This window comes from Pleuronectes platessa, chromosome 1 (assembly GCF_947347685.1).
Source record: "Pleuronectes platessa chromosome 1, fPlePla1.1, whole genome shotgun sequence".
Taxonomy (NCBI): Eukaryota; Metazoa; Chordata; class Actinopteri; order Pleuronectiformes; family Pleuronectidae; genus Pleuronectes; species Pleuronectes platessa.
This window is the reverse complement of record NC_070626.1, coordinates 33,354,368-33,373,529: the sequence shown is the minus strand read 5'-3', so window position 1 is coordinate 33,373,529 and position 19,162 is coordinate 33,354,368. Positions and strand designations below refer to the sequence as shown.

General features: G+C 48.0%; 2 protein-coding genes across 2 annotated transcripts; one reads left to right on the top strand and one right to left on the bottom strand.

Annotated features, from left to right (window-relative positions):
- The first annotated feature begins 394 nt into the window (after positions 1-394).
- ctsd (cathepsin D) lies at positions 395-5,372 on the top strand. The gene is made up of 9 exons (XM_053423749.1): positions 395-599; positions 1,529-1,685; positions 2,542-2,665; positions 2,765-2,883; positions 3,208-3,407; positions 3,638-3,760; positions 3,999-4,143; positions 4,450-4,548; positions 4,940-5,372. The coding sequence occupies exons 1-9, from the start codon at positions 538-540 to the stop codon at positions 5,099-5,101; spliced, it is 1,191 nt and encodes a 396-aa protein (XP_053279724.1). The 5' UTR covers positions 395-537; the 3' UTR covers positions 5,102-5,372.
- A 756-nt stretch (positions 5,373-6,128) lies between these two features.
- Positions 6,129-17,687, bottom strand: cdhr5a (cadherin-related family member 5a). Its single transcript, XM_053419174.1, has 15 exons — positions 17,597-17,687; positions 14,892-15,064; positions 13,983-14,042; positions 13,477-13,566; positions 12,931-13,032; positions 12,722-12,826; positions 12,466-12,651; positions 10,611-10,701; positions 10,269-10,366; positions 9,969-10,175; positions 9,748-9,861; positions 9,578-9,644; positions 9,340-9,500; positions 6,312-6,861; positions 6,129-6,196 (listed from the first exon to the last, which is right to left on the bottom strand). Exons 1-15 carry the CDS (start codon positions 17,685-17,687, stop codon positions 6,129-6,131), a joined length of 2,163 nt encoding a protein of 720 aa, XP_053275149.1.
- Between the last annotated feature and the right edge of the window lie 1,475 nt (positions 17,688-19,162).

The following is a 19,162-nucleotide window of genomic DNA, read 5'->3' as shown; positions in this document are numbered from 1 at the left end:
CACACCTGCCTTTGTGTTCACTGACCTCACTGCAACATTGTGATTAATGACTCATCTTAATCTTAGTCATGAGTCACTTATCATTACTGATCAAGAATCAACATCTCAACTCAGGATCTCAGATATTCTAAGAAATAATGTTAACAAAAAAATAGGGTTTTAGGTATTATTTACAAAAGTATTTCGGAAAAAGTCAAGAAAACATAAAAAACTTCCTAGTAAAGTTATTTGAAGATCTTTGTATACTAGATATGAAAGAAGTTTAAAATAAAAATGTTTTATTGTCTCTTTGTCTGAACATGTGTTTATTAAATGTTTGTTTATATCTTTGGTTGTTTTAGAAAACACTGACGTGACGTCACTGGCGCTGGGATACGGCCCCACGTGACGGTGACTCGGCTGCAGTCAGCTGATATAAGTCCCAGACACACACAGAGGGAACAGAACATTCAGATCACAACACAACTCAACACACCACACAGGAACACACAGTCCCTGACAGCTGCTCCTCCTGCTCCTCCTGCTCCTCCTGCAGACATGAGGAGTCTCCTCCTGGTCGTGTTTGCAGCTTTAGCGCTGAACGGAGACGCGTTGATCCGGTAAGAGACGACATGTCGGATAAAGAGACGGTTCACTGTGAGTGCTAGCTCCTGCTAGCTCCTGCTGGCTAATGCTAGCTCTTACTGGCTCCTGCTAGCTCCTGCTGGCTAATGCTGGCTCCTGCTAGCTCCTGATTGCTCCTGTTGGCTATTGATAGCTAACCTGGAGGCTAGCTGCGGAGCTAACAGCTGCTACATGCTCTAATCCCCATGACTCGTCAGTTTGTTCTCGTGACGCTTGTCATCTGATCATCGTTATGTATTATTATATTCTTCTGGATCTTCTGGAGCTGAACTCATTCATCTGACTTATTCATATTCAGAACCAAAGTCCTGAAGCAGCTCTGACCTCACGATCCTCAGACTGATTCTGTTGTGTTGTGTACGTCATTGTGTATTTATACATTAGATCCTTTGTGCTCGATGTTTAACGTGCTATACAAATGTATTGTGTTGATGAAGTGTTTGAAGGAATCTAGATTTCACTTCACAGATAAAAAGTAAGTGTTCAATATGTGTACAAATGATATCCAGAGACGAGTCGATACATGTCCCAGTATCATTTCCCAGTTCACAGATTGATTTGAGCTCTGGAGAGAAGGCTGTGGTTTTTAAGTGAAGCTGTCAGAGATGTTTACATGGAGGAGATCTGGTGTCGAAGCTTCAGCCGCAGAGTTTTAAAGATGAATATCACCAGATGAATATTTCCTCTGTCCAACCTCGTGACCCAAACCAGTAACGGGACAGTAAACCAGTCTCCAGTGGAGGTTATGGGGACCTCATGGATGTATAACACTATGTTACAGCACATTGACAGAGAACCCTGCACAGACACGACTGCAGAACCGGGTCAACTCAAACTAAACCTGGAGATCAGAACCAGGACTCAGACTCTGAACCGGACTGAATCTCTTTTCCCTCTCGTCCAGAATTCCTCTGACGAAGTTCCGTTCCATCAGACGTGAGCTGACGGACTCGGGGAAACCAGTGGAGGAGCTGGTTTCTGACCATCACTCCCTGAAGTACAACACTGGCTTCCCCTCCAGCACCAAGCCCACGCCAGAGACCCTGAAGAACTACCTCGACGTAAGAACCTCTGACCTCATCTCCCCCCCCCCCCGAGGGCGTCTGAGCACTAAACGCTGAGTCACCCTCTCCTGTACTGACCAGTAGAAATTATCTAACACTGATTTCAGCTTCGGTCAGACGGAGGTTCTCTTTTTATCTGAACACAAGATTCTCATTTCACTGAGTTTTAAAAAGTCTTAAGTCTTCGTAGAGAAGAAATCAATAATGAAATGAACTCAATTCAATCTGATGGGATGATCCACAAATTGATATGAAAACCTTTCCGGTGTGAGTTTGAGGATCTTAGAGACGCGCTGCTCATGCTCCCAGTTGTTAGAAAGAGAAGTTTGTTTAAATGTTCAGTACTTTACATTTGATCTGTCTTTTTGTGGATCAAATCCTTAGTGTGGATTTGTCCCTTGTTTTCTGTCCACAACCTAAAACAGCATTTTTAATATTTGAAGTGTTAATTTGACACAAATCCATTAAAGTCCGTGGTTCTGTGACGAGGCAGAAATCTCAGACGTGATTCTTAACAGTTAAAAGATTTTCTCACATGATGTGAAATCTATCACAAGACATTCAACTTCCACTTTTCACCTTGAAACAGGAAGTACTGATCTGAGGCCTGAGTGACTCGGCACTCAGCAGCCTGAGGTTATTCTGGTGTTGACCCCAGTGACCCGTGGACCAGCAGTGTGTCTGTGTCCCAGCTCCTGACTCAGCAGGAACCAGCTGCTTCCTGTTCAGATTATTAGAGACCATTGGATTATCTGAGTCATGTGTTCTCTCTGGTGGATTTATTCTGAATCTCAGCAGCTTCAGGACCGTGATGTGTTGATGGTGAAGCTGTTTATTTGTGTGTTGGCACCAGGCTCAGTATTATGGAGACATCTCCCTGGGGACCCCCCCTCAGACGTTCAGTGTGGTGTTCGACACCGGCTCCTCCAACCTGTGGGTTCCCTCCGTCCACTGCTCCCTCTTGGACATCGCCTGCTGTGAGTCTGCTGGGACATCACATGTCTCTGCTCCTGCTCATGTCTCTGTAGACGTGTGGGAGCTTCTAAGCTGCTCTAATTAAATGTCTCTTTCTTCAGTGCTCCACCACAAATATAACTCCGCCAAGTCCAGCAGCTACGTGAAGAACGGCACCGCCTTCGCCATCCAGTATGGATCTGGCAGCTTGTCGGGCTTCCTCAGTCAGGACACGTGCACAGTAAGTGCTGCTAGAGACTTTGATTATTGATGATGTTTTCCTACACGTGGCATCTGTTGCACTTCTGTCCGTCCTGGGAGACGGGTCCTCACACGTGTCTCTGAGGTTTCTATGTATTTGTACCTGTTAAAGGTTTTTAGTAGTTTGTCCTGACTCTTGTTGAGGGTGAAGGACAGAGGATGTCTCACCCTGTTAAAGCCCTATGAGATGAATTGTAATTTGTGAATATGGGCTATACAAATAAAATTTGATTGATAAGTCCGTCTCACAGAGACATCGGAGACAGTGGGACACTCTCTCATTTCTGTGTGGATCTGGTTCCAGATCGGAGACCTGACCGTGGAGAAGCAGGTCTTTGGAGAAGCCACCAAACAGCCCGGCGTGGCTTTCATCGCCGCCAAGTTTGACGGGATCCTCGGCATGGCCTACCCACGCATCTCTGTGGACGGCGTGGCTCCGGTCTTTGACAACATCATGAGCCAGAAGAAGGTGGAGGAGAACGTCTTCTCCTTCTACCTGAACAGGTGAGACCACAGGTTGAGCTTCAGAAGGTGGAACATCAGGTTCCGTCGTTAGTGGAGCTGTAAATGTTCTTTAGTCTGGAGGAACCTGGCCAAACCCTGTGGTGAGACCTCTTCACCAAACCAAACTTCCTGCAGAAGCAGAACTCTGAACATCCAACAGAGGCCCTCAGACGTTTCTGTGTGTTCGGACTCAAGTGGCGACAGTAAGATCTGATGTTCTATCTTCTCAGGAACCCAGACACGGCGCCCGGCGGCGAGCTGCTGCTGGGAGGAACCGACCCAAAGTACTACACTGGAGACTTCCAGTACCTCAACATCTCCCGCAAGGCCTACTGGCAGATCCACATGGACGGGTGAGTGCTCAGGTCTCATGTCTGCTCAGGTTCTGTTCTGTCAGGAGCTCCACCCAGAATCTGAGCACATTCAAGATTTCATGGTAAATGTTGGATCTCCACTCAAAGTTCTCAAGGTTCAGGGTTTAGCTTCCAGACGCCTCTGACCTCTGACCCTTACTCAACAACCGATCAGTGGTGTCAACGTATTGTGTCTTGATTTGTGACGTGAAGCTGTGTGTGTCTGTGTGTGAGACAGGATGGGGGTGGGCAGTCAGCTGACTCTGTGTAAGGACGGCTGCGAGGCCATCGTGGACACGGGGACGTCTCTGATCACCGGCCCGGCCGCCGAGGTCAAGGCCCTGCAGAAAGCCATCGGAGCCACGCCACTGATCCAGGGAGAGGTGAGAGAACCTCACTGTGCTGAGGAGGAAACGCTGAGACACACACACACAGACACACACAGACACACACAGACACCTCTCACTCGTTCACTTATTCTTAGTTTTCCAGTGTGTGAATGCAGCAGCTGTGTAACTGTTATTATTATTATTACAGAGTTTCTTGGCTGTGGAATCTAATTTAACTGCCACAAAACTTTCTCCTTCATGTTGAACTTTGACCTTCCATGTTTTTCTTCCTCCAGGTTAAAGTGAGAGGTTAATAAATGAAGTTGAAGTGTGTGACTCACGGAGCTGCTTGTGTTTCAGTACATGGTGAGCTGTGACAAGATCCCCACGCTCCCAGTCATCACCTTCACCCTGGGTGGACAGAGCTACAGTCTGACTGGGGACCAGTACGTCCTCAAGGTGAGACACTGTTTGTCATTGTCCAGCAGGGGGCCCCACTGAGTCGGCTCCTGCAGAAACAACACTGACTGTGTTGTCGTCAAAGACAAACACGTCTTTGTTTCACTTGGGGGGGGAGGAGGCTGCTGTGTTGAGTCATGTTTGTTTTTCTCACTGCTTCAGACTCTGAACTCTGTCCAATGATTTAATCTTAATCTGATCACTGCTCAGTTTCCTCTGCTCTCGTGTGACCTGAAGGTTTTTTGTGAACATGAAGGTTCAGACCAGACGTCTGTGAACAGCTGATTCTTAACTGATTGAAATGCTCCACACGTGAAGTTCTCCTGGATGTGAGCGTGTCCTTGTCCCTCAGACGTCTCAGCAGCTTCGTCTCTGTGTCCTTCTCCTGCAGGTGTCTCAGGCTGGGAAGGTCATTTGTCTGAGCGGCTTCATGGGCCTGGACATCCCCGCCCCCGCCGGGCCCCTGTGGATTCTGGGAGATGTTTTCATCGGCCAGTACTACACTGTGTTCGACCGAGACAACGACCGGGTGGGCTTTGCTAAGTCCAAGTGAGAAGACGCTGAGAGAGGAGTGTGAGAGCTGCACACGTTTCTGTGGCTTTGCAGTCAGAGAGCTTCAGAGACAGGTTCTGATCCGGGAGAGGTGATGTGTCTGATCTGGGATCAGCTGATTGTATCGGTACTGCTCCGTGTAATGAGCCCTTCTTTTTAAATCAGGGATTTGTTTTAAACTTTTAATTTGGATTTTAGGAGGAAGTGTTTGACTACTGACAGTTTGATGATTCTTCATGTGATTTGGCTCAATAAAGACTTTTTAAAAGCTCGGTTTCTTTGTGGTGCATCAGAGATGAACTGGTTTGTAGATGCTCTTCAACAACTGGTTTGACCCTTTGGGGAACACATTCATTCATTGGTCCATTTCTTCAGAGCCTCACAGAGAGGTGTGTCTCAGGATTCAAACTACAGATGCAACAACGCTTCAAACTTTTATTATTCCCCACATCAGTCACTTTAATGTACAAAAGTCAACCACAGATTTATTTATTAACCAGAAAATAAGTTATTTAACCAAACATGCTCAATAAAATACATACAAGAGTCACTTCAGCTGTTTAGTATTAATGGTTCACATGTTTCCCCCCCGATCACTTCAGGTCCAGTTTAGTAAAACTGTCCGACAGCCCAAGTTAACACTTTCAATGAAGACCCACGTTTTCCTTTAGAGCAACATTACAGCTGCTGCTGGACCTGAAGCTCCAGATGTTCTCCTGAGACGTTCTCCTGGTGATGAGGAGCTGCTCCACAGGCTCCGCCCCCCCCCCCCCCCCCCCCCCCCCGTGTTGCTGTGAACGAGTCGGAGCCGACAACCTGCTGCTGCGTCACACACTCTGACTACACAACATGTCAGGACACTGTTTTCTGGAGAATGAGAAACATTCACTCTTCTAGAGAAGCTGCTGCTTTAAGGTCTCAAGTTGTGTAATGTTGCTTTAAAGGTCCGGATCTGAAACTCACACACAACTTCACACAACTTCACACGACACAAATCTAAAGAGTCAAGCTGGTCCTCAGTAGAACCTTCAGGTCCTGGTTCTCCACGCTCTGTTCCCAGAGGTGTGAAGCTTCTCCCTGGACTCAGACCTGTTGTCTCCAGAAAGTGAGAAGAAAACCAACAGCTGAGTTTTCTGACTCCAGTTCGACCTCTGACCTCTGACCCCGTCAGCCCTCCTGCTCCTTCTCCTTCTCTGAGTTGGTAACTCCACAGTCCTGCTCCTCGCTGGCTCGTGTGTTCTGGTTCTCCTGCCCGTGGTCAGAGCCTCTCAGGGGGGCGGCCGGGTCTCTGACCACCTCCTCCACCTCCTCCCCCTCCCCCTCCAGCTGCTCCTCGGTCTCCTCCTCCACCCGGCCCACGGTGTCCGGGATGATCTCCACCTCGATGTCCGACGAGTCCTCGCTCTCCTTGAACCACACCGTCTTCTGCCCCTCCTTCCTCCTCTGCCGGTTGAGGAGCAGCCTCTTTCCGTACTCGACCCCGTCCCCCCGGCCCCTCCGGCCCGGCCCCCCCGAGGGGCCCCCCACCGAGGGGCTCCCCTTGGGGACGTGGTTGGTGTGGATGCCGCAGGAGGAGCAGTGGTGGCTCCGCCCCCCCTGCGCCTGGGGGAAGGTGCTCCGTCGGGGGAGGATGTTGCTCCAGCGCCTGGCGCCCCCCCCACGGCTCTGCTCCGCCTCGCTCTGGAACCCGTCGTTAGTGAACTGCAGGGAGTCCCGGTGCCCGGCCCGGGGGGGGTCCGACTTCAGACAGGGGCCCAGGCACTGCAGAGAGAGGCCCCAGAGTTAACACAGAGGAGAGAGGGCCCCCCAGAGTTAACACTCCAGAGAGAGAGGGCCCCAGAGTTAACACAGAGGAGAGAGGCCCCCAGAGTTAACACTGCAGAGAGAGGCCCCCAGAGTTAACACAGAGGAGAGAGAGGGCCCCAGAGTTAACACTCCAGAGAGAGAGGGCCCCAGAGTTAACACTCCAGAGAGAGAGGCCCCAGAGTTAACACTGCAGAGAGAGGGCCCCAGAGTTAACACTCCAGAGAGAGAGGCCCCCAGAGTTAACACTGCAGAGAGAGAGGGCCCCAGAGTTAACACAGAGGAGAGAGGGCCCCCCAGAGTTAACACTGCAGAGAGAGAGGGCCCCAGAGTTAACACTCCAGAGAGAGAGGCCCCCAGAGTTAACACTCCAGAGAGAGAGGGCCCCAGAGTTAACACTCCAGAGAGAGAGGCCCCAGAGTTAACACAGCAGAGAGAGGGCCCCAGAGTTAACACTCCAGAGAGAGAAGGCCCCAGAGTTAACACTGCAGAGAGAGAGGCCCCCAGAGTTAGCACAGAGGAGAGAGGGCCCCCCAGAGTTAACACTGCAGAGAGAGAGGGCCCCAGAGTTAACACTGCAGAGAGAGAGGCCCCCCAGAGTTAACACAGCAGAGAGAGAGGCCCCCCAGAGTTAACACAGCAGAGAGAGAGGGCCCCAGAGTTAACACAGCAGAGAGAGAGGGCCCCCCAGAGTTAACACAGCAGAGAGAGAGGGCCCCAGAGTTAACACTGCAGAGAGAGGGCCCCAGAGTTAACACTCCAGAGAGAGAGGGCCCCAGAGTTAACAGAGCAGAGAGAGAGGGCCCCAGAGTTAACAGAGCAGAGAGAGAGGCCCCAGAGTTAACACAGCAGAGAGAGAGGCCCCAGAGTTAACACAGCAGAGAGAGGGCCCCCCAGAGTTAACACAGCAGAGAGAGGGCCCCCCAGAGTTAACACAGCAGAGAGAGAGGGCCCCAGAGTTAACACAGCAGAGAGAGGGCCCCCCAGAGTTAACACAGCAGAGAGAGGGCCCCCCAGAGTTAACACAGAGGAGAGAGAGGGCCCCAGAGTTAACACAGCAGAGAGAGGGCCCCCCAGAGTTAACACAGCAGAGAGAGGGCCCCCCAGAGTTAACACAGAGGAGAGAGAGGCCCCAGAGTTAACACAGCAGAGAGAGGGCCCCCCAGAGTTAACACTCCAGAGAGAGAGGGCCCCAGAGTTAACACAGCAGAGAGAGAGGCCCCCCAGAGTTAACACAGCAGAGAGAGAGGCCCCCCAGAGTTAACACAGAGGAGAGAGAGGGCCCCAGAGTTAACACAGAGGAGAGAGAGGGCCCCCCAGAGTTAACACTCCAGAGAGAGAGGGCCCCAGAGTTAACACTCCAGAGAGAGAGGCCCCCCAGAGTTAACACAGCAGAGAGAGGGCCCCCAGAGTTAACACTCCAGAGAGAGAGGGCCCCAGAGTTAACACTCCAGAGAGAGAGGCCCCCCAGAGTTAACACAGCAGAGAGAGGGCCCCCCAGAGTTAACACAGCAGAGAGAGGGCCCCCCAGAGTTAACACAGAGGAGAGAGGCCCCCCAGAGTTAACACAGCAGAGAGAGGGCCCCCCAGAGTTAACACAGCAGAGAGAGGGCCCCCCAGAGTTAACACAGAGGAGAGAGAGGGCCCCAGAGTTAACACAGCAGAGAGAGAGGCCCCCCAGAGTTAACACAGCAGAGAGAGAGGGCCCCAGAGTTAACACAGCAGAGAGAGGGCCCCCAGAGTTAACACTCCAGAGAGAGAGGGCCCCAGAGTTAACACTCCAGAGAGAGAGGCCCCCCAGAGTTAACACAGCAGAGAGAGGGCCCCCCAGAGTTAACACAGCAGAGAGAGGGCCCCCCAGAGTTAACACAGAGGAGAGAGAGGGCCCCAGAGTTAACACTCCAGAGAGAGAGGGCCCCAGAGTTAACACTCCAGAGAGAGAGGCCCCCCAGAGTTAACACAGCAGAGAGAGGGCCCCCCAGAGTTAACACAGCAGAGAGAGGGCCCCCCAGAGTTAACACAGAGGAGAGAGAGGGCCCCAGAGTTAACACAGCAGAGAGAGAGGCCCCCCAGAGTTAACACAGCAGAGAGAGAGGGCCCCAGATTTAACACTGCAGAGAGAGAGGGCCCCAGAGTTAACAGAGCAGAGAGAGAGGGCCCCAGAGTTAACAGAGCAGAGAGAGAGGGCCCCAGAGTTAACACTGCAGCTAATGAGCTCAGCTCGTTACTCGTCTGTGGATTAATAATCAGTAATAATAATTAATCATGAAACTCCGTCTGAGCTGTTTCTCTGTTTTCATCTGATCAGTAACAAAAGTTGAGGACAAGAGTTGGACAGAAACATTTCAAACAGGAAGCAGAGACCTCTGACCTCTGACCTCTGACCTCGCTGCTGTTCAGGAGTCGTTCTGATTCGTCGGGGGGAAACTGACTGACCTCACATAACTGGTCCACGCTGCCGTTCCCCTTCCACAGGCGGGAGATCAGGAAGCCAATCACAATGAGGCAGAGCACCAGCAGAGCCGCCATCACCAGCCCCAGCAGCGCCATGTCCCCCGGCCGGTAGCCGATGCTCGAGGGGGACGGGGTGGCCACGGCTGAGGAGGACAGGGTCAGTGAGTCCAGATCAAAGGAATGTTCAGAACATTGTGAAGACCAGACGAGATGATCTGACCTGGGATCACCTGAACGGAGACGGCCGCGGTGCCAAACTCTCCAGTCGTGGAATCCACTGCTCGGAGCTGCAGGAAGTTTAACAACTGATTGAGCTTCAACACGTTTCTGTGAGAAATGAACACACAACTTTCTGTTGTCTAGAAACCGACACTTGTGTGAGTCTGTCACCTGAAGAGCGAAGGACTCGGTCTTCACGACTCTCTTCAGGATCATGAAGCCGTCCGACGTCACGTTGACGTAGCTGCTGTACTGAACCTCATACTTCACATCTGGATTCAAACCCTGACACACACAGACACACACAGACACACACAGACACACACAGTGATGCAGGACAGAACCACACACACTCTTTGATGAAGGTTCAGTTTTATAAACACGCAGCTCACGGCGGCGAAGTCCTCGTCCCGGGCCCGGACCCTGAAGGGCCGGTTGGTGCTGCGGTCCCGGAGGATCATGCTCTCAGGGACCGAGTTGCTGTAGATGAATCCTTCATATCGCTCCTTCTCAAAGCGAGGAGGGTTCCTGCTCCTCTTCATCACCTCCATGGTCACCTGGGTCACAGCAAACTGGTCCCTGTTGGTCACCTGAGACGCCTGCAGGAGACGTGGACACATGTTCAGGTCCATGAGATGTTTGTACGATGATAAAACTCCAACAACACACAAGTACACAATCGTGTGTTTCACCAGAACAGTGAGAGTTATGGGTCCGACGATGTCAGCAGCTTTGGTCATGGTGATGTTTCCTGTGTCTTCATCAATCTGGAAAAGGTTTCCTTCGTTTCCTGAACATTAAAGAAAGAAGAAACTTTTCAATCATAAGATTTAAAACACTGACTGTTTCATGTTCCTGAGGAAACTGGTTTTTCACTGGGAACCTTCATGTGAGAAAGTTTGAAGGAAGAAACCTGTGACCATCTTTTATCACGTTTTCCCAACTGAAGAAGATGAACTTGATTCTTTCTGCTTCTCATACGACTAACGATGATTCATGAAACCTCTGGGTTCTGTGACTGAGTGACCTCTGACCTCTCAGGATCCTGTAGCTGATCTGCTCGCTCCGGTTCTTGTCTCCGTCCCTGGCGAACACCGGCCCCGGCTCCAGAACCAACGGCCCCTCCTGAGGATGAGAAGCCTCACGTGGGAATTCACCAACTGACACATTTGATTTCATAACCTACTGAACGTGCGCGTGTCGGGATGAACCATAACATTGACCCCGAGACCACGAGACCACATTCACACTTTCCAGTCACATCGAGTGTTTGGACTCGAGCTGTGGAGGAAAGACTCGTTTTAATAAAGAAGAAGAGTGACGTCAAAACCTCTGATTGAAAAACCAGCAGTAAACACAAGCTGGGAACTGAAGGGAGGAAACATCAGTGAGAACAATAATTAAAGATGCAACTAGAACATCAGTAGAAAGCCACAGCCCCACTTTCCCTTCAAATCACCAATCTGCACCAAATCACACCCACTAACTCACTAGGTAACCAACTAACTAATGATCTTACATCCACTAACTAACTAATGAACTAACTAACCCACTCTCTCACTAACTCACTAGGTAACCAACTAACTAATGATCTTACATCCACTAACTAACTAATGAACTAACTAACCCACTCTCTCACTAACTCACTAGGTAACCAACTAACTAATGATCTTACATCCACTAACTAACTAATGAACTAACTAACCCACTCTCTCACTAACTCACTAGGTAACCAACTAACTAATAATCTTACATCCACTAACTAACATATGAACTAACTAACCCACTCACTCACTAACTCACTAGGTAACCAACTAACTAATGATCCTACATCCACTAACTAACATATGAACTAACTAACCCACTCACTAACTCACTAGGTAACCAACTAACTAATGATCCTACATCCACTAACTAACATATGAACTAACTAACCCACTCACTAACTCACTAGGTAACCAACTAACTAATGATCTTACATCCACTAACTAACTAATGAACTAACTAACCCACTCTCTCACTAACTCACTAGGTAACCAACTAACTAATTATCTTACATCCACTAACTAACATATGAACTAACTAACCCACTCACTAACTCACTAGGTAACTAAATAACTAATGAACTAACATCCACTAACTAACTAATGAACTAACTAACCCACTCTCTCACTAACTCACTCACTAACTCACTAGGTAACCAACTAACTAATGATCTTACATCCACTAACTAACATATTAACTAACTAACCCACTCTCTCACTAACTCACTAGGTAACCAACTAACTAATGATCTTACATCCACTAACTAACTAATGAACTAACTAACCCACTCACTTACTCACTAGGTAACCAACTAACTCATAATCCTACATCCACTAACTAACATATGAACTAACTAACCCACTCACTCACTAACTCACTAGGTAACCAACTAACTAATGATCCTACATCGACTAACTAACATATGAACTAACAAACCCACTCTGTCACTAACTCACTAGGTAACCAACTAACTAATGATCCTACATCGACTAACTAACATATGAACTAACTAACCCACTCTGTCACTAACTCACTAGGTAACTAACTAACTAATGATCTTACATCACTAACTAACTAATGAACTAACTAACCCACTCTCTCACTAACCAGTGGAGAGGCTGAAACACAATTTAAATTTAAAAAGGTTTTTTATGAGATTTTCTTTTCCATCTGTTTAAAACCCAGTAAACGTCCTTCGTCCCTCGTGGGAACCAGAAGTGAGACGAGTGCTGAAACGTCTCCGAGGACAATCTGCAGAAGACGGAACAGTTTGTCCAGATGATGCGTCCTCGGGTCCAGAGGAAGTGTCTCCGGTGGACCAGCTGTCTCCTTCAGGAGTCTCACCTCCTTCTCCGTCAGGTTGACCTTCCCTCTGTAGCCGCTGCTCACGCACAGTTTGGCGATTCCCACGTTGGTCCGGAGACACGGCTGAAACCACGGAGGACGGTTGTCCACGTCCTTCACGTGAACCGTGACGGTGGCCACGGACGTGAAGAAGGGTTTGTTGGAGGCCGAGCCGTTGAACGTGTCCTGGAACAAAGAGGTCAGAGGTCAAAGAGACGCAGACGCCACAGGCAGGTGGTGGTTGTCTCTGTCCTACCTGGACGTGTAGGACCAGAGAGATCTTCTGAACCACGTCGTGGTCCAGGAGACTTTTCACAAGGATCTTTGGAGAGTTGATGTTTTCCAGACGGAAATATTTGTCCTGGTGGAGGAGAGAGAAGATTTATATCATCGTCATGTTTCATAACGTTGAGTCACAGAGCGATGCTCACGTCTGTCATCATGTGTTCTAACATCTCATTGGACGAGCTGTGATCTTACTGTTGCAGATTCTAGACGATAGAACAACGGCTCCGAGTCCACGTCTGAGGCCTCGATCAGCGCCACGCTGGAGTTAATGGCTGTGAGCTGAGGGAATCGAACATGTGACAGCTGAGAGGAACACACAGAGAGACAGAGAGACACACACAGAGAGGCAGAGAGACACACACAGAGACACACACACACACACACACACACACACAGAGACACAGAGAGACACACAGAGACACAGAGAGACACACACACACACAGAGACACACAGAGACACAGAGACACAGAGACACACACAGAGACACACACACACACACAGAGACACAGAGACACAGAGACACACACAGAGACACACACACACACACAGAGACACAGAGACACAGAGAGACACACACAGAGAGACACACACAGAGAGACAGAGACACAGAGAGAGACACACACAGAGACACACACTCACATAACGCACACAGAGATACAGAGAGACCCACACACACAGAGACATACATGCACACAACGCACACACACACACAAACTTCTCACCTCATTCACTTCTATTACGAAGTGGTTTTGTTCAAAGTTCGGAGGATTGTCGTTCACGTTCTCCACCAGAACGTCAACAGACTCATTCACCTGGTGGGGGGGGGAGAATTCACATGATTCTGTGTTTGTGTTTTAAATGTTTAACATGTTTAATGTGTTTAACGTGTTTAACATGTTTAACTTGTTTAACGTGTTTAACTTGTTTAACGTGTTTAACGTGTTTAACATGTTTAACGTGTTTAACGTGTTTAACCTGTTTAACCTGTTTAACTTGTTTAACGTGTTTAACCTGTTTAACCTGTTTAACCTGTTTAACATGTTTAACGTGTTTAACATGTTTAACGTGTTTAACATGTTTAACATGTTTAACGTGTTTAACGTGTTTAACGTGTTTAACATGTTTAACATGTTTAACATGTTTAACGTGTTTAATGTGTTTAACGTGTTTAACGTGTTTAACGTGTTTAACGTGTTTAACGTGTTTAACGTGTTACACGGCTACTCACAGACGTGGATCCAGCTCCGCTGCACTGAACCCACACCACCAGAGTCGTACTGGACAAGGACTGAAATGAAAATGTGAATAAGCTTCATGATCACTTTGATGCTTTGTAATAAACGAGCAGTGGATGGGTTCGGGTTATGGTTATGGTTCGGGTTAGGGTTAGGGTTAGAGTTAGGTGATGACAATAATATCCAGGGCCCTGATCAACAGGACCACTGTAGTGCACGGGCCTCTCCTTGGACCTCTGGTTCTCCTAAGCTGATAATAATACAGTTATAACACGCTGAAAATACAGATACGTGGACTATTTACAATAAAGAAGCTGAATTACAGATATGGAACAGTAATAATCATGTATTGTGCTGTTTCACTCCACTCGTCCGAGGGAGGGTAAGTCAAGTTTGATTTAGTCTGGAAGCCGTGTCGCAACTTTTCGAAATATTTGTTTCTTCATCAGGCTAGGGCTGGTAAGTATGTCAGTTTGAATTAGTCATATGTCATCCCCAGGGTGGGTCTCTGTGAGAGCTTGTTTCCCTGATCCTTCTCCGGTGGATCATTGTGTGTCTGTCTGAGACCGGAGAGGGCATCGCACACATTTGTATATCCACTCTAGCTCCTCCCCTTTGCTGAGTTTCCTGGCTTTTCTCTGCGTCATTAATTCATCCTACACACTCTCCCATTACAGTTTGAAAACCAACTACCATGGTGTATTATTATGGGTTAGGTTTGGGGTTAGGGTTAGGTTTAGGTTTAGGTTTAGGTTTAGGTTAGGGTTAGGGTTAGGGTCAGGGTTAGGTTTAGGTTTAGGTTTAGGTTTAGGTTTAGGGTTAGGTTTAGGGTCAGGTTTAGGTTTAGGTTTAGGGTTAGGGTTCTGGTTAGGTTTAGGTTTAGGTTTAGGGTTGTCCAGCACCTCGTAGTCGATTCCCTTCTTCACCATCAGCACGTTTCCCTTCAGGTAGAACAGATCCTCTGGGTTCACGCTGAGCGTCAGAGTCACATCAGCTCCACTGAGGATCTGAACCAGCTGCTGGTCCAGGGTCAGGTTCTCTGACACGGTCACAGGCCCGGGAGGAACCGTGCACACTGACACACACAGACACACACACATCAACACACAGATCAACACACAGATCAACACACAGATCAACACACAGATCAACACACAGATCAACACACAGATCACAAACAGATCAACACACAGATCAACACACAGATCAACACACAGATCAACACACAGATCAACACACAGATCAACACACACATCAACACACAGGTCAACACACAGGTCAACACAGATCAACACACAGATCAACACACAGATCGACACACAGATCAACACACAGATCAACACACACAGATCAACACACACACAGATCAACACACAGATCGACACACACAGATCAACACACAGATCAACACACAGATCGACACACACAGATCAACACACAGATCAACACACACACAGATCAACACACAGATCAACACAGAGATCAACACACACATCAACACACAGATCAACACACACAGATCAACACACAGATCGACACACAGATCAACACACAGATCGACACACAGATCGACACACAGATCAACACACAGATCAACACACACAGATCAACACACAGATCAACACACAGATCAACACACAGATCAACACACACAGATCAACACACAGATCGACACACACAGATCAACACACAGATCAACACACAGATCAACACACAGATCAACACACACAGATCAACACACAGATCAACACACACAGATCAACACACACAGATCGACACACAGATCAACACACACAGATCAACACACAGATCAACACACACAGATCAACACACACAGATCAACACACAGATCGACACACACAGATCAACACACAGATCAACACACAGATCAACACACAGATCAACACACACAGATCAACACACAGATCAACACACAGATCAACACACACAGATCAACACACAGATCGACACACACAGATCAACACACAGATCGACACACAGATCGACACACAGATCGACACACAGATCGACACACAGATCGACACACAGATCAACACACACAGATCAACACACAGATCAACACACAGATCAACACACAGATCAACACACAGATCAACACACAGATCAACACACACAGATCAACACACAGATCGACACACACAGATCAACACACAGATCAACACACAGATCGACACACACAGATCAACACACAGATCAACACACACAGATCAACACACACAGATCGACACACAGATCGACACACAGATCAACACAGATCAACACACACAGATCAACACACACAGATCAACACACAGATCGACACACACAGATCAACACACAGATCAACACACAGATCGACACACACAGATCAACACACAGATCAACACCATGGAGGTTCCATCACATCTGAAGTGTCTCGTAAAGTTGGTTTGATTAAAACTTTTGTATTTCATTTGATCAAACTTCTGGTGATATGATACATTTCTCCGACACAAAGATAAAATGTTTGTCAAGAACAACTTTGTGTCCATGAAATAAGAGATTTACAGTATTTTATTAATTCTCCTTCCACAGCAGAACAATATAAACTAAATAAATAAAGGTAAAACGAACTCTGAGTCAGAACCAGCAAGGCGTGGACGTAAAGACCATTAAGTACAGCCTGTTAGCTTAGCTTAGCACAAATACTAGACACAGGGGGAAACTGCTAGCACTGCCCGTCTAACAGTCGCACATCATCACAACAACTGGAGACATCAGAAAATCAATGAAACGACAAAATAACGCAAATCAACTAAACACTTGAATAAACAAGACCCACAGAAACACAACATGACACAATTCAACCAAACAAAATAATTATTGAATCATTAAAGTTCTCGTCTCATTATCTGTAACTTCCACTGTAATCAGATTAATATTCATCATATCTCACAGTTTCTAAACAAACCTGAAGCTAATTAATCAAATGATCAAAGTTTGGACCAAGTTACTCGTGTATGAAAGTTTGTTTAGAATCTAAACAAACTAACAGGAGGGGAGGGAACCGTCATGATTGACAGCTAAGACTGAAACCTCGATATTTAACTCTACGATCACGACACCATAGATTCAAGCTCAAAAAGACGTCGTCACCACAAGGGGGCAGCGTTTAACGAGGGGAACGAGTTCCGATCCTGTGTCAGCTTTGTACATCTCGTACGTTCAAACAGTTGCTGGAGAGGGCCACAACATCTGAGGAGCCACAACATCTGAGGAGCCACAACACCTGAGGAGCCACAACATCTGAGGAGCCACAACATCTGAGGAACCACAACATCTGAGGAGCCACAACATCTGAGGAGCCACAACATCTGAGGAGCCACAACATCTGAGGAACCACAACACCTGAGGACCCACAACATCTGAGGAGCCACAACACCTGAGGAGCCACAACACCTGAGGACCCACAACATCTGAGGAGCCACAACACCTGAGGAGCCACAACACCTGAGGGGCCACAACTAGAAGGCCCAAGATTGTTGGACAGAGCCTGAAGGTCGGGGCCCTTCTCTAAAGAGCGGAGCCTCTCTCTCTGCAGCTCCACACACACACCAGCTCTACTCACGTCTCTGAGCGGCACAGACTGAAGAGAAGAGCACGAGCACCGTGACTCTGAGGAGAAGCTCCACAGGTTGGTTCCTCAGCTCCGGCTCCATGTCGTGAGTCCAGCGGCTCCGGCAGATGAAGTCCAGAGGAGGAAGAGGAGTCGTGGTACCAGCTGGTACTCGAGCACATAAAGACCAGTCTGTGCTGCTCAGCCAGTGGGAGTCGACTACAGTCCCAGTGTGTGACTTCATCTCACTGGAAACAGAGACTCGCCGCCGCCCACTGGAATACTTGCATCTGTTCAGCTGCTCGTTCTGCATCGCGGGCCCTGGTGCATTCTGGGAGCTGAATACATCTGTCCCATTTGAAATCCTCAGGTCAGACTGTCAATAACAACACGTCCAACTCTTCATCTGATTCGGCCCAGATTCATTCTACAGCACGAGAGGGAGAGGGAGAGCGGATCGGCCACTATCCAGGCAGTTGGTGGTTCGATCCCCTGACCTGTGTTCAACTGGGAGAATCTAGAAAAGATCTGGAGTCATTCAGACCTTTGACTCCGAGTCGTGGAGGAGACTGTTGGTTTCTCTTTAGTTTCAAGGTCCTAACAGGAGATCAAGAATACTGTGACCTGATGCTGCAGCGACTGGACTGGGATGAAGATGATGAAGATGATGGTGATGAAGATGAAGATGATGGTGATGTTTGGAGAAGTGAGCTGCACATGTGGAAGGTCAGAGATGTTTTCCTCTTGGACAAAGCCCCACTGCACACACACACAGACAGACACACACCAGAACCACCCCTCCCCCATCTCCTCTGTGTGGGAACAACAAGCTCCCAGTGTCATGATGAAGCTCATACATTACACACACACAAACCCACTAACACACATACACACACACTCACACACGGTATAGTTCAGTCCATTCATAAATGTGCCGCAGACTTTTCCCAGTTTTATTTTAAAGGAGTCATTTCCCCCTCTGACCACCAGGAGGAGCCAGAGCTCCACAGATCAGCTGGGTCATGTTGTTTACTTGTGTGTTGAGCAGTGACTGTGATCTAACACAACATGAGCACAATGAGACAGACACACAACATGAGCACAAACACTACAAAGATCATAATCTTTAGTTTTCTTCCTGAAGACTCGTCTCTCGCTCTTCTCCAGCCTCAACATGTGATCGAGTCCCTCTCAGGTCTTCAGGGTTTGTTCCTGTTGATGTTCATGACAGAAGGTTCAGGTCGTTCTGTGAAGGTGTTTGAAAAGTGAGCAGAAGTTCTCTTGTTTAAAAGTGGTTGTGATCAAATGCTCTGATTGGTTAGTGTTGATCCACCACGTGACGGTGAACTCAGCCAATCACTGAAGCTCCTGCCTCACTGGGACGAGGCTGAGATTCAACATGTTAGAAGGTTTAATGTCGTCAGGTTTTTATTTAGTCAGTTTTCTTCTCATCTGAGTTTAATCTTCATCTTTATCTGATATTAAATCTGATCTCCGTCCTTTTCTCTTTATCTTCTTTTATTTCACTGGTTTATTTTAACATTTTCATCCTGATGTCTCTCATCTGTCTTTTACTAT